Source organism: Gadus chalcogrammus, chromosome 5 (assembly GCF_026213295.1).
Source record: "Gadus chalcogrammus isolate NIFS_2021 chromosome 5, NIFS_Gcha_1.0, whole genome shotgun sequence".
Classification (NCBI taxonomy): domain Eukaryota; kingdom Metazoa; phylum Chordata; class Actinopteri; order Gadiformes; family Gadidae; genus Gadus; species Gadus chalcogrammus.
In genome coordinates, this window is record NC_079416.1 from 18808744 (window position 1) to 18830435 (window position 21692).

The 21692-nt window shown below is 49.8% G+C and overlaps 3 protein-coding genes across 4 annotated transcripts in view; 2 read left to right on the forward strand and 1 right to left on the reverse strand.

Moving 5' to 3' along the window:
• The first annotated feature begins 195 nt into the window (after positions 1 to 195).
• Positions 196 to 7149, forward strand: plek2 (pleckstrin 2). Its single transcript, XM_056589895.1, has 9 exons — positions 196 to 558; positions 1257 to 1421; positions 2835 to 3022; positions 3361 to 3452; positions 3965 to 4152; positions 4723 to 4824; positions 5042 to 5125; positions 5354 to 5432; positions 5889 to 7149. Exons 1-9 carry the CDS (start codon positions 511 to 513, stop codon positions 6014 to 6016), a joined length of 1074 nt encoding a protein of 357 aa, XP_056445870.1. The 5' UTR covers positions 196 to 510; the 3' UTR covers positions 6017 to 7149.
• A 542-nt stretch (positions 7150 to 7691) lies between these two features.
• si:ch211-10a23.2 (Galectin-related protein A-like) lies at positions 7692 to 10030 on the reverse strand. Its single transcript, XM_056589896.1, has 4 exons — positions 9946 to 10030; positions 9421 to 9506; positions 8300 to 8480; positions 7692 to 7835 (listed from the first exon to the last, which is right to left on the reverse strand). Exons 1-4 carry the CDS (start codon positions 9970 to 9972, stop codon positions 7692 to 7694), a joined length of 438 nt encoding a protein of 145 aa, XP_056445871.1. The 5' UTR covers positions 9973 to 10030.
• A 550-nt stretch (positions 10031 to 10580) lies between these two features.
• The window catches only part of zfyve26 (zinc finger, FYVE domain containing 26), a 39388-nt gene continuing 28276 nt past the window's right edge, over positions 10581 to 21692 (forward strand). For both annotated transcript variants that reach the window (XM_056589874.1, XM_056589875.1), the window contains exons 1-15: positions 10581 to 10689; positions 11189 to 11456; positions 12007 to 12082; positions 12369 to 12455; positions 12947 to 13096; positions 13497 to 13848; positions 14886 to 15010; positions 15553 to 15717; positions 16268 to 16356; positions 16699 to 16853; positions 17547 to 17732; positions 18565 to 19179; positions 19883 to 20044; positions 20354 to 20535; positions 21187 to 21433. In XM_056589874.1, the coding sequence (XP_056445849.1) occupies positions 11266 to 11456; positions 12007 to 12082; positions 12369 to 12455; positions 12947 to 13096; positions 13497 to 13848; positions 14886 to 15010; positions 15553 to 15717; positions 16268 to 16356; positions 16699 to 16853; positions 17547 to 17732; positions 18565 to 19179; positions 19883 to 20044; positions 20354 to 20535; positions 21187 to 21433 (2782 nt within the window). In that variant the 5' untranslated portion in view covers positions 10581 to 10689; positions 11189 to 11265. The remainder of the gene's footprint in view (positions 10690 to 11188; positions 11457 to 12006; positions 12083 to 12368; positions 12456 to 12946; positions 13097 to 13496; positions 13849 to 14885; positions 15011 to 15552; positions 15718 to 16267; positions 16357 to 16698; positions 16854 to 17546; positions 17733 to 18564; positions 19180 to 19882; positions 20045 to 20353; positions 20536 to 21186; positions 21434 to 21692) is intronic.

The following is a 21692-nucleotide window of genomic DNA, read 5'->3' on the forward strand; positions in this document are numbered from 1 at the left end:
TCTTCCTTTGTGTCTCGATGTCTCTCTACCTCTTTCCCCAGCGGATGCTCTCCCTTTGTGTAATTAAATAACCATCTGAACTTTCTTTGGTCGGGTTTCCTTTTTGATCCCTGAAGGAATGTAAACTACCAGTTGGAAAAACGGTTTTTAATCAAGCTTTTTTTTTCTCTCGCTCTCGCTCTCTCTCCCTCCCCATTGGCCAAACCACCAGACATAAGATTCTATACATCTTGATCCTCATAAAAACAACCGTCATGGTTGAACGTCTGTTTCCGTGAACACTATCAAATTGAAAACAAAGAGCGTGTGCGCCACCGTGTGGTCAAGACGATCACTGCAGGATCAGATCGTAAAAGGGGGGATGAAGCAATCTCTGTTAAGGTGGGGAAGCGATCACGGATGTATGAGTATTGAACCCGGTGACTCACCTGTCTGAGGTGAGGGGTAATTTAAAAGGTGCAGGTATAAACGGGTGCGGTACTCAGCAGAACAGAACACACTTAACACACCATGGAGAAGAAGAGCACGGCGCTAAAAGAGGGCTTTCTGGTGAAAAGAGTAAGGATTTGATTGCAACATCTTTATTTCTTTACTTCCTTTAAACTATTCTCTGTCTTCTTTCTGTCGAATATTGTGTGGCCTTGTCTTGCCTCTCTGTCTGACTAGTAACCATCTATCCGTCTTTCTGTCTGTCTGTGTTTTCTGCCTGTCTCTTACTATTTAGTAACCATCTGTCTCTCCAACCTGGTGCCTGTCTGTCTGACTACAGTATACTGCCTCTCTCCCAGGTTCACCTGGAGCCTGTCTGTCTGACCATGGTGCCTGTCTGTCTCTCAGGGCCACCTGGTGCCTGTCTGTCTGACCATGGCCTGTCTGTCTCTCAGGGTCACCTGGTGCCTGTCTGTCTGACCATGGTGCCTGTCTGTCTCTCAGGGCCACCTGGAGCCTGTCTGTCTGACCATGGTGCCTGTCTGTCTCTCAGGGTCACCTGGAGCCTGTCTGTCTGACCATGGCCTGTCTGTCACTCAGGGTCACCTGGAGCCTGTCTGTCTCTCAGGGTCCCCTGGTGCCTGTCTGTCTGACCATGGCCTGTCTGTCTCTCAGGGTCACCTGGAGCCTGTCTGTCTCTCAGGGTCCCCTGGTGCCTGTCTGTCTGACCATGGCCTGTCTGTCTGTCAGGGTCACCTGGAGCCTGTCTGTCTCTCAGGGTCCCCTGGAGCCCGTCTGTCTGACCATGGTGCCTGTCTGTCTCTCAGGGTCACCTGGTGCGTAACTGGAAGGCGCGCTGGTTCGTGCTGACCCCGGACCAGCTGCTGTACTACAAGTACGAGGGCAGCCAGCGGGACTCGTGCCAGCGGGGGCGGATCATGCTGCGGGGCTGCGAGGTCACATGCCCCTACCTGGAGAACGAGAGCCGCCCGGTGAGTCACACACACCTATCAGGGGGTCTCAGGGGGGAGCTGGATGTGTTTACATTATAAAACCCAACGTGTAGATGCTGCTGGTGAAACAGGTGACTGGTGAAAGGACAGAAAGAGGGAATCCATTTATATCTGCTCACCTAGCAGACGCCTCCATCTGCAGTCAGGCTGGGAGTCATCACAGCCCACTATCTGAGTTTGAGTAAAGACAAGAATTGAAATTCCTCATAAAACCACAGTTTAACAGAGTGCAGCGTAGCAGCAGGACACCAGATATGTTTTACAAGTATGGCTTTATATTTCATATAACAAATGGCAGTCTCCGAATTAAACACGTCAGGTTTTAGATACATGAGATTGTGGTTTCGCAACGTGTGTGTTTGTGCGTTTGTGTTTGTTTGTGTGTGTGGGTGTGGGTGAACTTTCAGAACACCTCTGTAGTCTCTATAATCTCTGTATCTATAATCTCTCACTCTGCAGGGTTTAGTTCAGTTTTGTGTTACTGCTTCCCGGATTCTCTTGCACCTTCTTCGAAACAGTTCTTAGTCACAGTGCAAACTTTCTTTTTAGGAAGTTAATATTTAAACCATGTGTAAATAATTAATCATGTGATCAACCGAACCATTTTGTTAAATAAATTATAATTTGAACAAGTGTATCATGTGTTACAGGATAACACCATTTAAAAAAAAGATTTAAATTTATATAAACAAATTAAAAAATAAACCAATCTAATCTCATGTCGTCCAGTCTCGCAAAGCCAGACCAAACTACAGCAAGTAGAATGGTCTGGAACCACGCTATAGAGTGGCGAAGTCACGCCCTTTCCGGTAGGGCTCATGGGACCTATGAGATCGAAAAATATGAATGGGTGTCTGTCAATGGAGAGAAAATAATTATTTTCTGGTCCCGGGCTTTTTATGCCCTGGATTACACATATGTTGTTTGTGGATTGAAAGGATAATTTTTCATGCAAAGAGTTCGACCGTTTATTGTGCAATTGTTCAGATAAAGGCTGTAGAGAAAACACAACGAGAAAGACTACACGGCTCGTATGTGACGTCACAATTTTCGGCGGAAAGAGCCAAACATGCTAGCTTTACAGCGCCGTCAAAGTCCTCTTCAAAGCTCGCCATACTGCCTAGTTTCCGAGTTTGAGGGGGAGCACAATACTTGAAAGCCAGCAACAGGAAGGGGAGGAGTAGCGGTGGAATCCGACGCTAGCGCAGCCAGACTACATGTCGGCTAGTAGTTAAATCCAGTCCCGTCTATTCAAACCTAATCTATCTAATCCTAACCTAATCCCAACCCTAACACTATCATAATCCTAACCTATTCCTAAACCTAATCCCAAACCCTAACTCTAACCTGGTCCTAAACCTAACCTTAATCCTAATCCCAATCCGGTCCCAGCTGGTGTTCAAACTGAGGACCCAGAGCTCAGTGGATCACTTCCTGGAGGCGTGTTCCCGGGAGGAGAGAGATGAGTGGGCCGCCGCCATCAGCGGCGCGGCGGAGGACCTCCGTCAGGCTGACGGGGGGGCGGTCGGCCCCCAGGACCCCACCTCCACCCAGCAGCACCTCCAGGACATCAACCTCAGGTACGGGGAGGTGTGGACTGACGGAGAGGTGTGAATGGAAGTGGATTCGGATGTGTTTCTCTCTCTCTCTCTCTCTCTCTCTCTCTCTCTCTCTCTCTCTCTCTCCCCCTCCCCCTCTCCCTCTCCCTCTCCCTCTCTCTCTCTCTCTCTCTCTCTCTCTCTCTCTCTCTCTCTCTCTCTCTCTCTCTCTCTCTCTCTCTCTCTCTCTCTCTCTCTCGCTATCTCTGTCTCTCTCGGTCTCTCTCTCTTTTGCTCTCTCTATCTCTTTCATTCTTGATCAGTCTCTCCCCTCTCTCTCTCTTTCTCCAGTCATGGTAATACTCTCTCTCTTTCTCCAGTCAGGTGGTGGACTCCATGTATGACGTCCACAGTGGCATCAAAATGACCAACCACGTTGATCAAGGCAGCACCTACAGCAACTGCTTCTCAGGTCCGTCTCCTCAGGGTCCTAAAGAGAGAAGGGTTCAGAACGCATGAGGAAGAGGATGAGGATGATGATGAGGGTGATGATGATGATGAAGAGGATGAAGAAGATGATGATGATTTTGATGATGATAAAGAAAGGATGAGGGAGATGATGATGTGGAGGATGTTGATAAGGATGATGATGAAGGGGATGATGATGATACTGATGATGATGAGGATGATGATAATACTGAGTATGAAGATAAGGATGATAATGAAGATGATGATAAGGATAAGGATGAAGATGATGATGATGAGGATGATGATGACGTTGATAAGGATAATGATGATGAGGATGATGATGATGATGATGATAATAAGACTAAGGATGATGATGTATTGTAGAGGATGATGATGTAGGCCGGGGATGATGATGGTGATGATGAGGATGAAGAGTATGATGATGGAGATAAGGATGAGGCTGACGATGATGAGGATGGTGATGAGGATGAAGACGAGGCTGTGGCCCCCCTGCAGGCTCGGCGGTGGTGGACTGGCTGGTGTTCTCGGGGGCCGTGCTGAGCCGGGCGGATGCGGTGACGCTGGCGTCGGCGGTGATGGAGGAGGGCTTTGTGCGCCCGCTGGGCCACCGGAGCGTGGAGGCTCTGCGGACCGCCGGCCTCACGGAGCAGTTCCTGGACGACTCCTCCGCCCTCTACTGCTTCGTGAGTGGCTAGGACACTGGGGGGGGGGGCGGGTGTTGAGGAAGACTGCTTCATCGTATGATGACCACTTCCTGTGTGTGCTCCTCTGTGACTGAAGGGGTTCAGACACGTTAGACTAGTGTGGACATTGGGGATCGAACCCGGGAGCTTTCTAATGGGGGTTGAACACCTCAACCACTAGACCAGTGGTTCCCAACCGTGGCTCCGGGGCCACTCTGGGGTCCTTGATTTGCATATGGAGACGCGAGGATTGCTGACATAAGAAATTGTAGGATCCATTCAAGGCAACAATTTGCAAACACTTTTAAAACCTCTTAAAAGTTCTCTTAAACATCAGTTGAATAAAAACTGCTAGTGCTAATCCCTCAGTGTGTGCAGTAGAGTGATGTGATAACGTTCAGTAGGACATCGATACCAATGCCCCATTCTCACTCTCACTTCTTTGTGTTGAAGCAGATGAATGAAAGTAAAGGTTGGGGACGTAACTGTTTCCAAAAGCAAGAAATGGGGTCAGAAAGGGTTGGTTTGAAGGTGGTGTTGAGGGTGGTGTCGCTCTGTGTTCCTCTGCAGGCGGAGACCTTTAAGAAGCGCGGCAGCGTGAAGGCGGAGACGTCGCTGGCGGCGGTGGAACTCAGCGGTCATGTGACCCGGAGGGGCTACCTACTCAAACAGGTAACGACCAGCTAACATCACTATTCACAATGAAAACTTTGTCGGGGTTGAACTCTTCACTTTTGATTCTACTTTGTTCTATTCTACTCTACCTTACCCAAATGTACTCCTACTCTATCCCTTTACACTCTTTACTGTTTTGATTATATTTGATTATTTTTCTCTCCCCTCCTCTCCTCTCCTCTCTCCTCCTCTTCTCCTCCTCTCCTCTCCACAGGGCCACCAGAGAAAGAACTGGAAGGTGCGTCTCTTCGTCCTGCGCTCTGAGCCCTCCTTCCTGCACTACTACGACCCCAGCAAGGTGCATACATCACTCCCCCATCTTGGATCCATCTCGGCTGCCATCTTGAAAGCCAAGCAGGTTGATGGAAGTGAATGCAGAGTTCCGCATTCACTTCCATCACCCGGCTAGTGTTTTGGAACCAAGATGGCCGCTGCAGGTGAACAAGGCCCACAGCTCGGTCACTAACGAGTCACTGTCGTCTCTGCTCTGTCTCGTTCACTTCCTGTCTGCTGGGTCACATGGTAGAATGACGTCATCCCGGCGGGAGGCTTCCCCCTCCGGGGGTGTCTGGTGTCAGCTCTCCATGACAACGGTGTACCGTCAGGTGAGTCATTGTTCCGGAACTCTAGACAACATATTTGGGCCGAATATCAGTTTTAGAGGGAAAAAAGAGAAAAAACACTCATGTAATTCAATTAAATGTGAATTCTGGGGGCATTACCTTGCTAAATAAATTGAGAGTAACTTAGTTGTAAAGTGGTCTCGGGTTTGGTTTAGTACTAACCCTGTTGGGGATTAATCCAGGAATGAATTCCTTGGTTTGTAGTTATTTTGATTATTTTCTCCTTTTTTATTATCACTGTATTTACCTAGGTTAAACTTCACACGCAATGATGATTTAATAATAATTTATGACCATTGTTTATTAAGAATATTGTAAAAACGCTTTAGGAAAATCTTTCTCTCCTTAATAGTGTACACTATACTCAATAAAACATACCACCTCATTAGTGTTAACGCCATCACCGTGAACCGTGCATGTCCGTTTCCTCCTCCACAGGGGTCAAAGGTGAGGTCCAGGGCAACCTGTTCAAGATCATCACCAAGTCCAACACCCACTACTACATCCAGGCTCCCACGCAGGCCGACAAGATGGCCTGGATCGACGCCATCAGGAAGGAGGTCTAGACCCCCTGCGTGTCCAAACCTAGGATCCATTAACTCTTAACACTGTAGACTAATGCATTCCATGAATGCAGTAATGTAGCAATTCAAGAAAAAAGATATTTCATGCCCAATGTCAATCCGCGACTTTCGTTTGAATGTCGGATGCAATGTATTATTATTATTAAGTCGTATTTAATATTTGTATTAAATAAAATCAAACCTGCGCTGACTGCTCTGGAATGCATGGAGCGTGACTCCGATAACGACCTGTGTGCATGTGCGAACATGCTGCACGTTCCTCCCTGACAGCCTCTAAGGGGCCAACAAACCCACCAAGAGAGGTGGATCGCACATCCGCTGACTTTACGGCTAACGTCAGCCTTTTTCCTATCCCTTCGTACCTCATAATTAGCGCTGTGCTAGCCACGGAGCCAACCTGCTGGCCCTCACTGAAGGGCGCAACCCTTGCGGTTAGGAAACCTCAGCTTTTATGTGGAAGCACACGAAACATGTTGTTGCCTACCGATGACTGTTTTTTCAGGTACTAGGAGACGCGTAACAAACAAATTACAGTTTATTGCCGTGAAGTCAAGTACAAGTGGAACATTCCGATCAAAAAAAGTGCTAGGTATTGATTACATGGACAGTGTTAAAAATACAGCTTTTTCAAAGCCAAAACCAGTAAACATAGAAGGATTAAAAATGCTATTTAACCTCTTGGGAGGCCTATTGACAAAACAGAAGGAACTATCTTCTTTCCATGCACCTATTTAGTTTTACATACACATATATTCGGGTGTAAAGTTGGGAACTGACTGAATCCAATTTTATCTGATTCAACTGATTTCACAATCATCATTCTTCGTGTCACTGTAAATAAAAGTGCTTCAGTAATTTAGCCTCAGACAAACTTGAGATTGCACTCAATTTTTGTGCAGGATTACAGAATTACAATTATTAATCCTCATTAGTCTCACTTCACAGTACTTAGACAGATTCAGCAATTATTTAGTCACTAGCACAACACCCTCGATTTCATCATTGCAATTTAACAACAAATGCTAATTCCTCAAATTCACACAATTCAGTTCACATTCCCCGCGGCGAATTGAGGGCACCGACACGCTGACACATTGTTAGGCCTACATTCAGTCAATGGGTTTAATTCCCCTTGCAGGTAATCTAGTGAGGCACTAATCCCGTTTTAAAACGGGATTACAAGGCAGGCGTCACTTTGGGTTGGACCCACCAACATCCGCAATGGACTCGTTACCTAATTGGACTCCAACTTCTTCCTCGGGTAGATTTGTGGTAGGTCAGGTCAGGGTTAAGGTCCCGGCACGTGGAGGCCAGGGTTAGGGTCTGGGTCAGGGGAAGTTAGGGTTGGGGTCAGGGGAGGTCAGGGTAAGGGTCCTGGTCCGTGGGGGCCAGGGTTACGGAGGAGGTCTGAGGAGTTTTGGGTCTGGGTTTGTTGGGGTCAGGGTTAGGGTCTAGGTCAAGGTTAGGGTTGGGGTCAGTGAAGGTCAGGGCTAGGGTCGGTCTAAGTTGGGGTCAGGGGTTACGTTAGGGTCTAGGTCGGTCAGGGCTGGGGTCTGGGTATGTGGGGGTCAGGGCTAGGGCGGGGTCTAGGTCAGGCTCTGGGTCTTCGGGGGTCAGGGCTAGGGTGGGGGTCTGGCTGGGAGGATCAGGGTCTGGGTTAGGCCACCTTGGTTAGCTGCAGATCCCCAGCCACCCTGAGGGCGGTGAGCGAGGCCAGGGGCGTGAGGCGGTGGGTGAAGCTGAACTGCGGCTGGCCGTCCACCAGGATGCGGAACTGCTGGTGCTCGCAGACGATCTCCATCTGTCAGGGGAAGGAAGGTATGGGGTCAGAGGTCACTCAAATAGTTCAGGGCGGGCGTCTATCCAAAGCAACCTGCAGTGAATTCAAATACAGACAGCATGAATGATATGGAGGTAAATATATAAATGCACAGGGTAAGTAGGGACCCAGCAGTGAGGAGAAATTGCCTAGCGTTTCAATTGTATTACAGGGGTTCTCAACCTGTGGTTCGCGACCCAGCAGTGGGTCAGCCCGGGGGACCAGGTCGGTCACGGGACGGGTCTCACACACATTGGTTTTATCTGTTTCACTCGAGACACTAAAAGCCGACTCCTGTCATTATCTGAATGTCTGCATTTTTCACTTTCATTTTAAAATTAACAAATCATCATTATATCTAAGCCTAATGGCTAGTCTGACATGAGAGACAGCTTCCTGCTAAAGTAATCTTCTCAGACGGGACCAACTGGAAGGACCGGCCTCACCTTGAAGGACTCTCCAGCGGTGAAGGGGAAGTAGGACAGGGTGTTCTCGGAAGGACCCCACTTCCCAGCCAGTCGGGCGTTCCGATGGACTGCTTTATCCGGGAAGTTGACTTTCAGCTGGAGGCCCACGTCGCCCTCTGGCTCCTCCTGCTGGGGGGAACTGGACACGACCACCTCCATGCTGTTGGGCCAGGCAGCCGGGGAGGAGACGACAGGGGCTTCATACACAATACATACAGCGTCTTTTATTTCACTGGTCATTTGATGGAATATAGACTGGGATATTAGTAAGGATTACTTATTCTGATCATAACCTAGAAGTTTTGTCTCACACACACACACACACACACACACACACACACACACACACACACACACACACACACACACACACACATTACGGTTACAAGACATCCATTAGTACAACAGTGCCATCTCCTGACTCTCTCCCGCTGTCTCTCTCTCTCTTGTCCTATATCTCTCTGTCCTCCCTCTCTCACTGATTCTGTCTCTCTCTCTCCCTCTCTGTCTCTGTCTCTCTCCCTCTCTCTGTCTCTCTGAATCAGACACTGTTCTTTTCAACCAATGCTAACTGAGATTAAGACATGCAACACCTTGCATTCAAGTTTTCCATAGATAGTAAGAATTACAATTCAGAGCAAGATATTTACTTCTGTATTGTATCATGTCATATTGATCATGTCTGATGTGGGGTTCAAATTCTAACTCAAAGTTTGATATTTGAATGTAAGGGCCTGTATGCCCTAACATATATTAAACATCAAGTACATTTTAGATTTATTGATTCTTTCATATAAATGCAATTTCTATCCATATATTCATATTTTTATCTATCTCTCTGTGTCTAACATTTGCACAAGGCAACCTGACTTCAAAGAATAAACATTGTTTGGCACAATCCTATGTCTATAAAGCGTCCGAAAACCGGTCTGGAACAGGTGTGTGTGTGTGTGTGTGTGTGTGTGTGTGTGTGTGTGTGTGTGTGTGTGTGTGTGTGTGTGTGTGTGTGTGTGTGTGTGTGTGTGTGTGTGTGTGTGTGTGTGTGTGTGTGTGTGTGTGTGTGTGTGTGTGTGTGCGTGCCTGTGTGTGCGTGCGCTCACCTCTTGGGTTTATTGTTAATGATCCCCATCACAACCAGCTTCATGGAGGGCCGCAGCCCGCCCTTTATCACTCCGCTATATTCCCCCTGCAATACATACAACACGACACGTTCATCTCACCCAACAGCGGACTCACATTGCATTAAACATTAACTGGCATACAGGTTCTAGGTTTATAAAAAGCGACGTGATAAATGTCCCCTCCGGGGATACTCTGTTGTTTAATTCTTAAAATAGCTCATCGTCCCATCGCAGTGAGAACAGGTGCAACATTCCCTTTATCCTCTGCGCATTTCTGCCCTGACTCCGGCGAGAACAAAAGGCCGGTCCGTTTCGTTTAAACAAATCTCGTTGACAATGCATGAACCGAACAAGTCTTACTTTTATCGGAGGCCGTTGTGTTGCACAGACAGGCTACACCCTTCACTGAATTAGCTGTTTAATTACTGTAACTCACATATGCTAGCCCAAAAACCCTAGCATGCATCGCTCTTTCAAAAGTTCAAACCACACGGCGATACGTACATGGTCTTTTTTGTCCGTGTCTTCCATTCCAGGGGATATCTATCTGTATCTCGATCAGTGATGATGCCGATAGAGACAAGCGTGAATAACGTTATGTTCCTCCAGACTCCGCCTCGCTGTTGTCATAGAGACAAGCTCCTACATCAAGGAAGAAGGCGATGCGACGGGGCGTGGCGCAAGTCATTCTTTTTGCGCACACCCGAATAAAAAGAGGTCAGTTTACTAAAATAATAAAACAAGACCCAATCAAACAGAATCTCTCATTAAATCAAAACTTGTGTTTTATGATAAGATAAAATAAGATAGTCACAGACGGGAAATGTGGGTGTGGGTGTCACAAGCATAAGCCAACGGAAATTCCTACATTTAAAAAGAGAATATATATAAAAACAATGTTGGCTTATATTCCATTAAATAACATTATACATTATATCATTATTACAAATTAAATATATTAAATTAAATATACTATATAAGTGGTTTCCAGAAAGACAAAAAGGTTAAAACGCTGCACTATTTTTTATTATTATATGTAACTTATGATTTATAACTTATGCTTATCATAACCTTTAAACCACTCAGGTCGGAAGGATCAGCTGGTCGGATCACATGACCTGTCACATGACCCGCCTCTGTCCATGCTACCGGAGTTGAAACTTGCTAACCACCTAGCATGACGGCTGGCTGCTAAACGGGGGCAGTCTGAGACGAAGGGAAGTTCTGCATGACCGCACACCGAAATGCGTGAGTGTCTGCCTGAACTGCTTTTCCTTTACGTGTCATTGCTGTTACTGTGGCAACCCATCTGATCCGTGTCGTAGGACACAAACATTGTGTACATTGAATGACATAATATGCAAGGCAAAAGCTAGCTCGTAAAAAAAAGCCAGCTAGCTGTCAGAGGAGTGTGATGAGGTGACACACTGCTATCTGGGAGGACAGGGTTGGACACTAAAGTGTTGACGTTGATTTAGACACGGGTGCCGGTTTACCTGCTGACGATGCACGTTGTGTTTTCCTTAGCTAGTCAGCAGACTATTGGGTTCGTTTGGTTTAACTTGTACTCCTGTTATCTTGGAGGCTTTGCCCTGCGAAGTAATGCAACACGAATAAAAGTGGCTGCCTTTTCAACCGCTGCACTTTACGTCATCATGTCCGACATGTGTGTGGGTGTGTATTGAACGTAGCTTTAGTTGTTAAGCTTCTTTATTACATTTTATCTCTCCCTCTCTCTGTCATTCAGACGAGGGAGGCTTGGGGGGTGCTCGTAGCGACCCGGGGGTCTTTCCACAGTGAACGGTGCCTGGTGGTCTCGCCGTGATGTACCCGTTCGGCTGCGACGCACAGACCTCCCTCCTGGACCTGTTCGCCTTCTTCAAGCAGAGTTTGCAGCAGGCAGAGTGGGAACTGGCCAGCGCCTGCGTGCCCCAGCTGGTCACCCCTCCCGGAGGACACGCAGAAGATGTGAAGAACATCATCAAAGCCATCATCTCGCGCCCTTACAAGTTGAAGTACGTACAAAGTAACCCCGTCGTTCAGTGTCAACTTGTGTCTTAAGCTGAAGGCGTTTCCTTTGCTCCACTGTTAAACTGTTTGAATGTGCTCTCTGTTGGGCTCAGGGGAATATGTTAAAGTGAGCGCACGATTTGTCGGTTTCTCTGCAGCCTAGAGTTGCTGTAATCCCCAGAGTAATAAATACTCTCCTCCTCTATTCTGTGCTACAGTCCAGTGACCAGACATTGTATTGTTTTGTAATTAAAGGGGTAGAGGCCAAATAGTCTGGTGGATAAGGATGTCTAGCTCCCAGCCGAAAGGTTCGGGGATCCAACCCAAATGTCTACTGTACAGTACTACAGTTAGTACTGTACAGTATAGTACATTTAATTCCTATTGCACACCACCTATGGCTATCTTGATACCCTGGCCTGACGCTCAGCAGCCCAAGCTAGTTTAGCTCTGGGCTAACATGGGCCGGCGCTGTCAGGGTTTAATCCAATGAAAAAGGCAGCGACTGTTATTGAATGACATGACTGTGCACTGGTTGTTGGTCGTCCTTTACAGATGGCGCTCTGTGGGCACGCCACACAAGCTGGCCTGGTTCTGGCTTCAGGTGCTGGAGAACTGCACCGAGGAGCGGGTACATATTGATGGAGCTCCGTGTTGTATTCAAAGTCATACATGTCTAACAAGCAGGGTATTGCTTACTTTGCCTAACGCTCCGTCTGGGCTTGGATAATAAATTATGTATAATAACTATAAGAGTGAAAAGGTGAAATAAAAGTAGTAGTGTATATGCATAATATAATAAGAGTGAAATATAATTATATCAAGGACTATACGTTTAGCCTAGCAGGCACGCTTAGCCTAGCAGTCACGCTTAGCCTAGCAGCTATGCCAACCCTAGCTCTGTCGGCCCCCTCCAGGTTTCCAAGGTGACCAGGATGGAGCTGGAGTTCCTGCTGCTCCTGGAGGAGCTGGGGGAGGAGGGCATTCAGGAGACGGCGCTCAAGGTGGGGTTTGGATACATAGATGCGTACCGCTGTGTGGGACACAGTAAAAGAGATGCGAAGAATCATTTGAACAAAGATTGCTAAGCAAACGCTTCCTGTTTGCTTTATCGTGGCTCCGGTCTGATGCAATATGCTTTTTGATTGCTCAACACAGATTATACACAACGTCTCCTCGATAACACGGCAGTAATATGTAATGCGTAATGTGTAATAGTACTATGAAATGCATGAACCTGGAACGTAACGTGACACTTTGACGACTGGCGTGACGCCTTTACCACTGTGATAATCCTAGTGGGACTTTAACTATCAGTGGGTGCACTTGCTCTTTAGGACGCATATTATTAGAGCGCGGACTCCGGGGATCAAACTAAGTACCTTTGGGATGGGAGTCAAACCCCTTTAACACTAGAGTACGGCGGCATGGTGATAAGGGGACAGACACACACACACACGATGCTGTGGTAACCGGTGATCGTGCCTCGGAGCAGGAGCTGCACGGCGTCTTTCTGGAGGGCCAGTCCCGGCCGGAGGGGACGGGCGTTTCCACGGCGACCGCCGCCTGCGTGGAGTCGACCCTGCGGACCCTGCTGGAGCGCAGGAGGCCCACCCTGGCCCAGGCCCTGGCCCGCTTCCTCCAGGTAACGCTAGGACCTGCCGAGACGCTAACCCTGTGGAGGGAGGAGGCGACCTCATCTGAATCACCTCGTTAATTAATTAATCCTGAGGGGGACCTATACACGCAGCAGTCGGTGAGAAGGCCCTGGTTATAGTCGAGCGGAGAGCACACACTCGCAGTGTTTTCATCAAAACAAGTGACCACATTCAGTACGGCAACTGGTATAAATAACCAAACTGTGTCACTATGATCGGTCACAGTATCGGTCCTCCACCCGTCACCAATCGGATGTTTTATTCGGGTCCCTGTTGGGAATGAGGGAAATAAGAACTTTATTCATGAGAGGATGGATGCTCACTTTAACCTCCCCCTCCCCCTCCCCCTCCCCCTCCCCCTCCCCCTCCCCACCCTGCCGGTTCCAGGCCTCTTCTCCTGGGGGCCTCAGTGTCTCCGCCCTCCAGGGCCCCTTCATCCACCACCTGCTGGAGCGCCTGAGGGGCCCCGACCGGAGCCCCGCGTGGGCGGAGGAGGTCTGCGGCGTGCTGGGCGCCCTGCCCTGGGGCTCGGAGCGTAGCGGGGCCGCTCCCCCGGTCCCGGCCCCGGTCCTGGCCCTGTGCGAGGAGCTGTGGGGGGTCCGGGGGGGTCCCCTGACGGAGGAGCGCGTGCTGAGCGCTCTGCTGCGGCCCCGCTCCGACGCCCTGGTGGGGGCGTACAGCGCCACCGCCCTGCGGCTCCAGAGGGACCACCTGCTGAGGGCCACGCCCGGGCTGCCAGGTAGGGGCGGGCGTGAATAAACAAGACGTCTGACGTCCTGATCCTCCTTCGTCCTCTGCTGGGTTCTTGGACACAGTCAGGTCTTGTGTGTTAAATATCTAGTTGAACTGAAGCTGACTTTCAAGTGGGCGACTTCCATGAAGTGATACGGTGAAGCGAAGGTCATCGAGTTGATTTTAGATGCTGAGTGAAGGAGAGCAGAGCAGTGAAGAACTGGAGGGGAGGACTCCGTTTTAAGCACAGCAATGTAGTTCTAGAACAGGGAACAGGTTCTAGAACATTGAGGAGAATCTAGAACAGGGACCAGGTGTCACAACAGTGATAAGGTTCTCGCACAGGGGCCAGGTTCTAGAACAGTGATAAGGTTCTAGAACAGGGACCAGGTGTCACAACAGTGATAAGGTTCTCGAACAGGGGCCAGGTTCTAGAACAGTGATAAGGTTCTAGAACAGGGACCAGGTGTTACAACAGTGATAAGGTTCTCAAACACGGGCCAGGTTCTAGAACAGTGATGAGGTTCTGGAAAGGGGGCCAGGTGTGGGCACAGTGACGAGGTCCTATAACGGCTACCAGTCATGTGTTTTGTCATGTGAACATGGTAATATGAAAGGCTGCAGACCAATGTAGCCGCTCAGCGTATTTAGTGTAGGAATATCTGCTGACTTTTCAGTGTGTTTTTTCTTCTTGGTTATGTATGTTAAAAGGTCAGGGAATTAGGCTCCCATGTCTGTGTGTGTATGTTATAATAGTAATCTGTCTAACAGATTGTTGGAGGCCAGGTGGAAATGAAAATGAGGATAAGAGCTTTAAACCCCAGACAGCAGTAAACTATATGTGCTTTAACAGCAGTTTCTATGAGGACCAGTTTCTCTGCTAAGAATCACTTCTCTTTGCTGATTTACAGATGGTTTATGTTCCAATTCATAAAACCATTTCCAACAGTATAATGTTTGTATTTCTGTCGTGCACCTGAGCTTAAAACTGGACTTCCCCTCACTATCAATGGTTCTCTCTTCTTCTTTGACTTCTGTTGACAGTCGATCTCCCCGAGGCAGAGAGGCTGGTCCTAAGCTTGTGTTGCCATGAAGACCGCCAATTAGCGTGGAAGACCATTTACTTTGAGTGCCTCAGCAGTGGGAAGCACTTCCTGGAGCAGGTTCTGGTGGGTCTGCCTGCACTGAACTAAACCTAACATGAAGGACAGAGAGGACTTGTGTTCATGTGTTGTACCAAAAGAAGAGTTCAAATACAATAAGGGCTGTGGGATTAATTGAAAATTTATCATGATTAAAAAATTTGCGTCCAAAGAGATAAATAAATAAAGATAAATATATTTTCTTTTCATTTAATGTTTTATAGAAATTGCAGAACAGCTGGATACATATTTGTACATTATTTTCGTTTTGAACATTTCCTATTTGAACATTTTATACAGCTCTGCTTTTAGAAGCGCACAATAAATGCTTTGATAAGCATTGTCATGGTGGGTGTGTTTTGAATCTGTTCCCGAAGGTACTGGATTTGATTCCTAATGTACCCATGAACTAGGTGGCCCCTTCTTAGTACCTTGCTCCTTAATGGCTAGTTTCTCTGGGTAAAAGTGTCTGCTAAGTAGTAACAAAACAGTTGAACGGCATAGAACACCTCCCTTTGTGTGTGAATGAGGTCTAATCTCACTGAATGGAGTCTGGTCTTGTGTGCTAGGTGACGGGTCTGGACCTCATCAAGCGGGAGGAGTTCTCCTGGCTGGAGGTGCTGCTGAAGCAGGAGTTCCAGCCGCTGTCCCGCCTGCTGCTCCTGCTGGGATGGACCCACTGCCACAGCCTCCGCTCCGCCCAGAGCCTGCTCCACACCCTCCACCTTCAGCAGGTCAGAGTCCGAGGCCCCACAGCACACCTCACCACCGTGACTCAGAAACCCTCAGACTCGAGGCCCCGTCGCTGCTGACGGGGACAGTCTGGTGCGGTGGAGCGTGACAAGGCCGCGATGGGGAAGGCTTCCCCTTAATTCTGGGTCTCCTCGTCTTCCCTTCTCTGCTTTGCGTTTGTCCTGTCTTCTAGTTTTGTTTCCTTCCCTTGTTTTCTTCCCTCCTCCCCTCCCCTCTCCTTCTCCTCTCTTCTCCTCCCCCCCTTTATTCTTGTTTTGTCTTCTGTTCTTTACTCCTTCTCTCCTTTCTTCTCTTCTTCTCTTCATGTCTTGTCATCCGTTTACTTCACTGTCCCTTTTCCTCAGTACCCCTCTCCCTTCCTTTCCACTCCTTTCTCTTCTCCCCCATACAGTCCCAGTGGGACGTTGGTTGCAGGTGAACCTTCACGTTGTCATGTTTAACAACATTGCTGTCTATCACGGTGTCATCATGATGATATGGATTATTTCCTCATCCTCGATTTTGTGTCCGGGTCACTTCCTTCCTGTACAGCCTCCGGCCAACGACTCTGTTCTGCAAGAATTTGCCAACTTCCTGTCTTCACAGCTGACCGTGCTGGAGTGGTGCAAACTCAACCACCCGTAAGCTTTCAACTCAACTTTATTCACACAACCCGTCAGCACAGTCACAAAACGCACCCCTTTGGGTTAACTGAATGGGTTAACTGAACAATCGTCAGTGCTTCGAACCTGGTTCTATGAACATCCTTACTGTACCGCCAGCGATATATTGTTTTTCCTCTGACAAATGTAATTATTGCAGGTAAATTCTTCAAATTACTCGACTGGAGAAAAGCCCATTTTAACATAAGTCTTGTGGGGAAAAAATGATCCCCTTGGGAACATTAGAGAAGCTAACTAACTAAGTCGCCTTGGATAACGGCGTCTGCTAAATGTAAATGTTCTGGGTGGTCTCCCGGGCAGGGCGGTGTCCATGGAGTCCCTGGTGGGCCAGCTCCACACGCTGGACCACCACTCTGCCCTGTACCTGCTGCACACCCTGACCCCGCTGGCACGCCTCCCGGAGAACCGGGTGCTGGCGCTGCTGCAGCAGCTGCTGCCACGGCAACCGGGGAGAGGTCAGCCCACCCGCTCACGCAGTCACCCCGTCCGCCCGCCCGCCCGCTCACCTACTGACGCATGCAGCCATGTAGTCGTCCAACCTCCCTTTTTTATTTGTCTGCTTTTTTTTTGCTGTATCACCCTCTCGCTCACTCGCTCACCTACTCGCCCAATCACTCTCAGAATCACTGTTTACTCCGATTCATTCTCTCACTCACCCACCTACTCCCCCATTGGCTATCTCTCTCTCTCTCTCACTCACTCAATCCCTCTCGCAATCACTCACCCACCTACTCCCCCATTGGCTATCTCTCTCTCTCTCACTCACTCAATCCCTCTCCCAATCACTCACTCACCTACTCCCCTATTCGCTCGATCACTCACTCACTTACCTACACCCCCATTCTCTCTCACTATCACTCGCTCAACCTACTCCCCCATTCACTCACGTACTCACCCATTCACAATCACTCACCTACTCATCCATTCACTCTCTCCCTCAACATCAATTCCCCCATTCCCTCACTCAGTCTCTCACACCCTCACTCTCTTACTCACTCTGCTGATACTGCTGATCTGTCTCCAAGGTCCTTCAATACATCAAATGAACCCCGTGTTCTTAAAGTAGTCTTAACGAGAACTGCTCTGTGATTGGCCGCTAGAAAAAACTCAATCAGTTAACTCTCCCCACTCCTGCCTTCCGGTACCAGACGACGTGGAGGGGATCAGAACGGCCGACGCGGCGGTCCACAGGAACGTGGTTCTGTTCCAGGGCTTCTGTGCCATGAAGTACGCGGTGTACGCCCTCTGCCTGAGCACCCACAAGTACTCCGGCTGCACCCAATGCACGGGCGCTGAGCTGCAGGACGCGGACCACGGAAGGACACCTGCAGAACGTACGCATGCATCACTGTAAAGGGCTGATTATGGTCCCACGTTCACGCAACGCATGGGGGTTGCTGACCCGTTGCGTCCTTGCGGACCCTCCTTGCGTCCACCGCAAGGGCCTGACGGACGCCTCCCAATTTTTTTTTACTTTTCGTCGAGGCGACACGGCAGCGAGGGCTGTGATTGGTCCGCTGAATAAAATCCGATGCAGAACGAAAACAGGTTCACAACTGCGTCGAAGCGTCTGCCTGGTTCTTGCGTTGCGTTGACATGGGACCATAATCTGACCTTAAGACCTCACCCCAGGGGGGATGCGCGGGGGCAACCTGTGAGATGTTGGTGCGCTTTTAAGTGGTTTCATTTAAAGGTGACATATTAAACCACCAGGTGTGTGTGTGATGAGCCGTTACAAGCCGTTCTACAAAATCTGCCCTTTTCTGACATCACAAGTGGGCATGTCCACCTAGATGCATGACGGATAGATGAGCAACGTTTGCTGCAGTCCAGTGGGTAGGCTGGTAGACTGATCCACCCAACACACATCTAGGTGGACACGCTCACTTGTGATGTCAGAAGAGGCCGATTTTTGTAACGGCTAACCACACTCACACCTGGTTGCATAATAAGGGACCTTGAAATACCTTTCCAAATGCTAGTCGTTCCCTCCGCCTTATTCGATTGAATCAAACATGTGACCTTTCGGTTGTGAGCTGAAGTAACTAGCGAAGCTGGATCTAAATAAGACGAGACGTTCTCAGGTCACCCCAGAACACTGAGAGCCCCTAACCTACGGTGTCCCAGCTCTGCTCCAGCGCCTCATGTCTCCACGTGTCTGCCCAGGGTACGAGCAGGTGTTCCAGCACTACCTGTCGGAGGTGCAGCTCTACCTGGAGGTGGTGCCCGCCCTGTTCCGCCTGGAGCTGCTGGAGAACATCTTCTCCCTCCTCTTCCTCTCCAGCGCCGACTTCCTCCAGCCCGGCCAGAGAGACCCGGCCTCCGCCTCCGCCTCCACCTCCGCCTCCACCTCCACCAGCCCCGGAGCCCCAACAACACCCAAATCACAGAAAAAGACCTCAGACTCTGGAGCCCCCAGAGAGGAGGTGGTGGAGGAGGAGGAGGAGGAGGAAGAGGAGACGGTGGGTAAACCGGTCGGCCTGGCAGCAGCGGCCCACAGCAGCTACCTGGACCTGGGCCACCTGACGCGGGGCTGCAGGGGGTTCCTGGTGGACGCCGGGGCCATGGAGGGCCTCCTGCGGCTGCTGAAGGAGGGCCTGGAGGGGCTGTGCGTGGTGGGCCAGGAGGAGGGCCGCGCCCCCCCCGGGGAGGCGGAGGCGGCGGAGAGCCTGGGCTGCTCGGTGACGCCGCAGACGTTCGGGGCGCGCCTGCAGCGGCTGACGAAGCGCACGGCCGAGGCCCGGTGGAGGCTGCAGATCGTCACCAGCAACCAGGCGGCCGGTGAGCGACGCCATTTTGGATCTTCTTTAAAGACACGCTGGCTGGTCACATGACCCTGGTTAGCTTTTATCGCCGGAAGCCATTTGTTTTTGAGATCCACCTTCTTTAAGCTAGGTCATTATTAATTTAATTTAGATGCCTTTAAATGTTAAAATAGTGCCTCATCAATCCTAAATATAAGCTATAATACAAATCCCTCCCAAAAGGCGCAAAGTGTAACTTTTGATACCAATATTATGATATCAGAATAATGTCATATCCTGCTCTAGGCTGACCTCGTCGTTAGCCACCTGTGTAGTACTAGTCACCCACCCATCCACCCAATCCGTTCACTCACTGACTTACTAACCCTCTCACTCACTCACTCATTCACTCACCTACTCCCCAACTGATTCTATCACTCTCTCACTCACTCACTGACCTACTCCCCCAATCAATTTCACAATCACTCACTCACCTACTCCAATTCATTCACTCACTCACCTACTCCTCTCTCACTCACTCACTGACTCACTCACCTCCTCCCCCATTGTCTATCTCTCTCACTCCATCACTCACTCACTCACCTACCCCTTCATTCACTCTCACAGTCACTCACTCACCTATAGCCAGCCGCGTAGCAGCATGGGCGTAGCAGCATGGGCGTAGCAGCATGGGCGTAGCAGAAAGAGTGACCGCAGTAACCGTCTTCCTCTGGGTCCAGGTTCGGAGAAGGCCTTCCAGAGCGCGGGGCCGGCCTGTCCCACGACCCCGACCCTGAGCCGGGGCTCCGGCTCCAGCCTTAGGAGGAGGAGGAGGCGGCTGGGGCGACGGACCTCCACGGAGAGAACCAACCGAGAGGCTAACGCTAGCGCTAGCCCCCCAGGTGCTGCTTTGTCATTCAGTTAGCATTAGCATAGTGAATACAACGTGTTCACGTGCAGAGCTCGACGTAGTTAATGCTATGATACAAATTAACTATGGTCTCGGCGTGTCCCTTACATGTGGACCAGGGATGTATGACACTAGCATGTAGCATTCTGTCCTACCTGTTGTCGTATGTCTTGCTTTCTGTGTTTTCTGGGTTCGATTCCCAATGTACACTATGCCATAGTGCTAGCCTAGTACTAACACAGACTCTCACGGTTCCTGGTTTCATGTGTTCATGGTTCTGGCGGGCTTTGTCCTGTTCCAGGTGGTGGAGGTGGAGGAGGTGGTCGAGGAGGTGGTGGAGGAGGAGATGGAGGCGGGGGCTCCGAGGGCGATGAGTGCCCGTGCGGAGGTCCCCACAGCTGGCTGGTGCCGGCCATGCTGGCGCCCCCGGACTCTCTGCTCATATCCTGCATCCAGAGGGGGAACTTCATGGAGGCGCAGCAGGTCAGACTCTGTCTCTCTGTCTCTGTCTGTCTGTCTCTCTGTGTGTCACTCGAGGGGAACGTTCCAATGGTCGTCGGGGGGCACCTGTCCTGGTTTCACCCCCTTTCTTCCTATATCTTGTATTTATTCCCCATTGTGCCCACTGACCCAATAAAAGGCCTAGAGTCGCTGCGGAAGCATCATGGGACCGAAGATGCACGGTCAGTGCTTTTATAGTGCCATATAAGGCAAGTCTGAATGTTGACACATGCCCATGTAAGGATAGTCTGAAGGTTGACACATGCCCATGTAAGGAGAGTCTGAAGGTTGACACCTGCCCATGTAAAGTCAGTCTGATGGTAGACACAAGCCCATATAATGCAATTCTGAAGGGTGTGATCAGCCCAGATCATAAACAGTCCACCTTGCCTTTGATGAAGCTCAGCTGAATCATTACCGCTACGCTCCTTTCATCCTGCTAAGCCTCTAACTACAACTGCTCATATCCTTCGGGGCACAGTACAGTAGCAATGAGAAGGCTGTAGGAAAGATTGTTGGAACCTACCCATAATGCCTCTGTATATTTATTTCCTCCTTCTAACCACAACCCCCCCCCCCCCCCCTCCCCATAAATGTACTTCCTGGTTTAACCCCGCCCCTTCCTGTGTCCAGGTGTCTCAGGTGTTCGGTCTGGAAGGCTCCGAGTGCTACGGAGAGCTGGGCTTCATGGAGCGCTACCAGGAGGTGCTGCAGGAGCTGGCGCGTGTGGAGCAGAAGATGGAGACCCAGTCCCTGTCTCCCTCCTCCTCCTCGTCTGAGGGGGGCGTGGCCTCTGTGGGCGTGGCCTCCGGTGGGCGGAGCCGGCTGGGGAGCAGCGGGAGGTCGACCCTGCAGGCCATCGGCAGCGCGGCCGCCGCCGGTACGACAGCGGACTCTGTGTAGCTTCAATTAGCCGCGGTGTTAGCATGTAGTATTAGCCTTGCATTAGCATATTGAAAAAGTATTGTAGTACAGTACAGCAGTGGCGGCTGGTGGCTTTTAGAGTGAGGGAGGAAGGACTGCGCGCCTGCTTGTAATGTTAGTGGCGTGTGGTGGCATAAGTATGTGAGTTGTTTCAGGGTGTTTTGGCGAACTACAAAATAGCAGGGTGGGATAATTACGTGAATTAATACAAATCC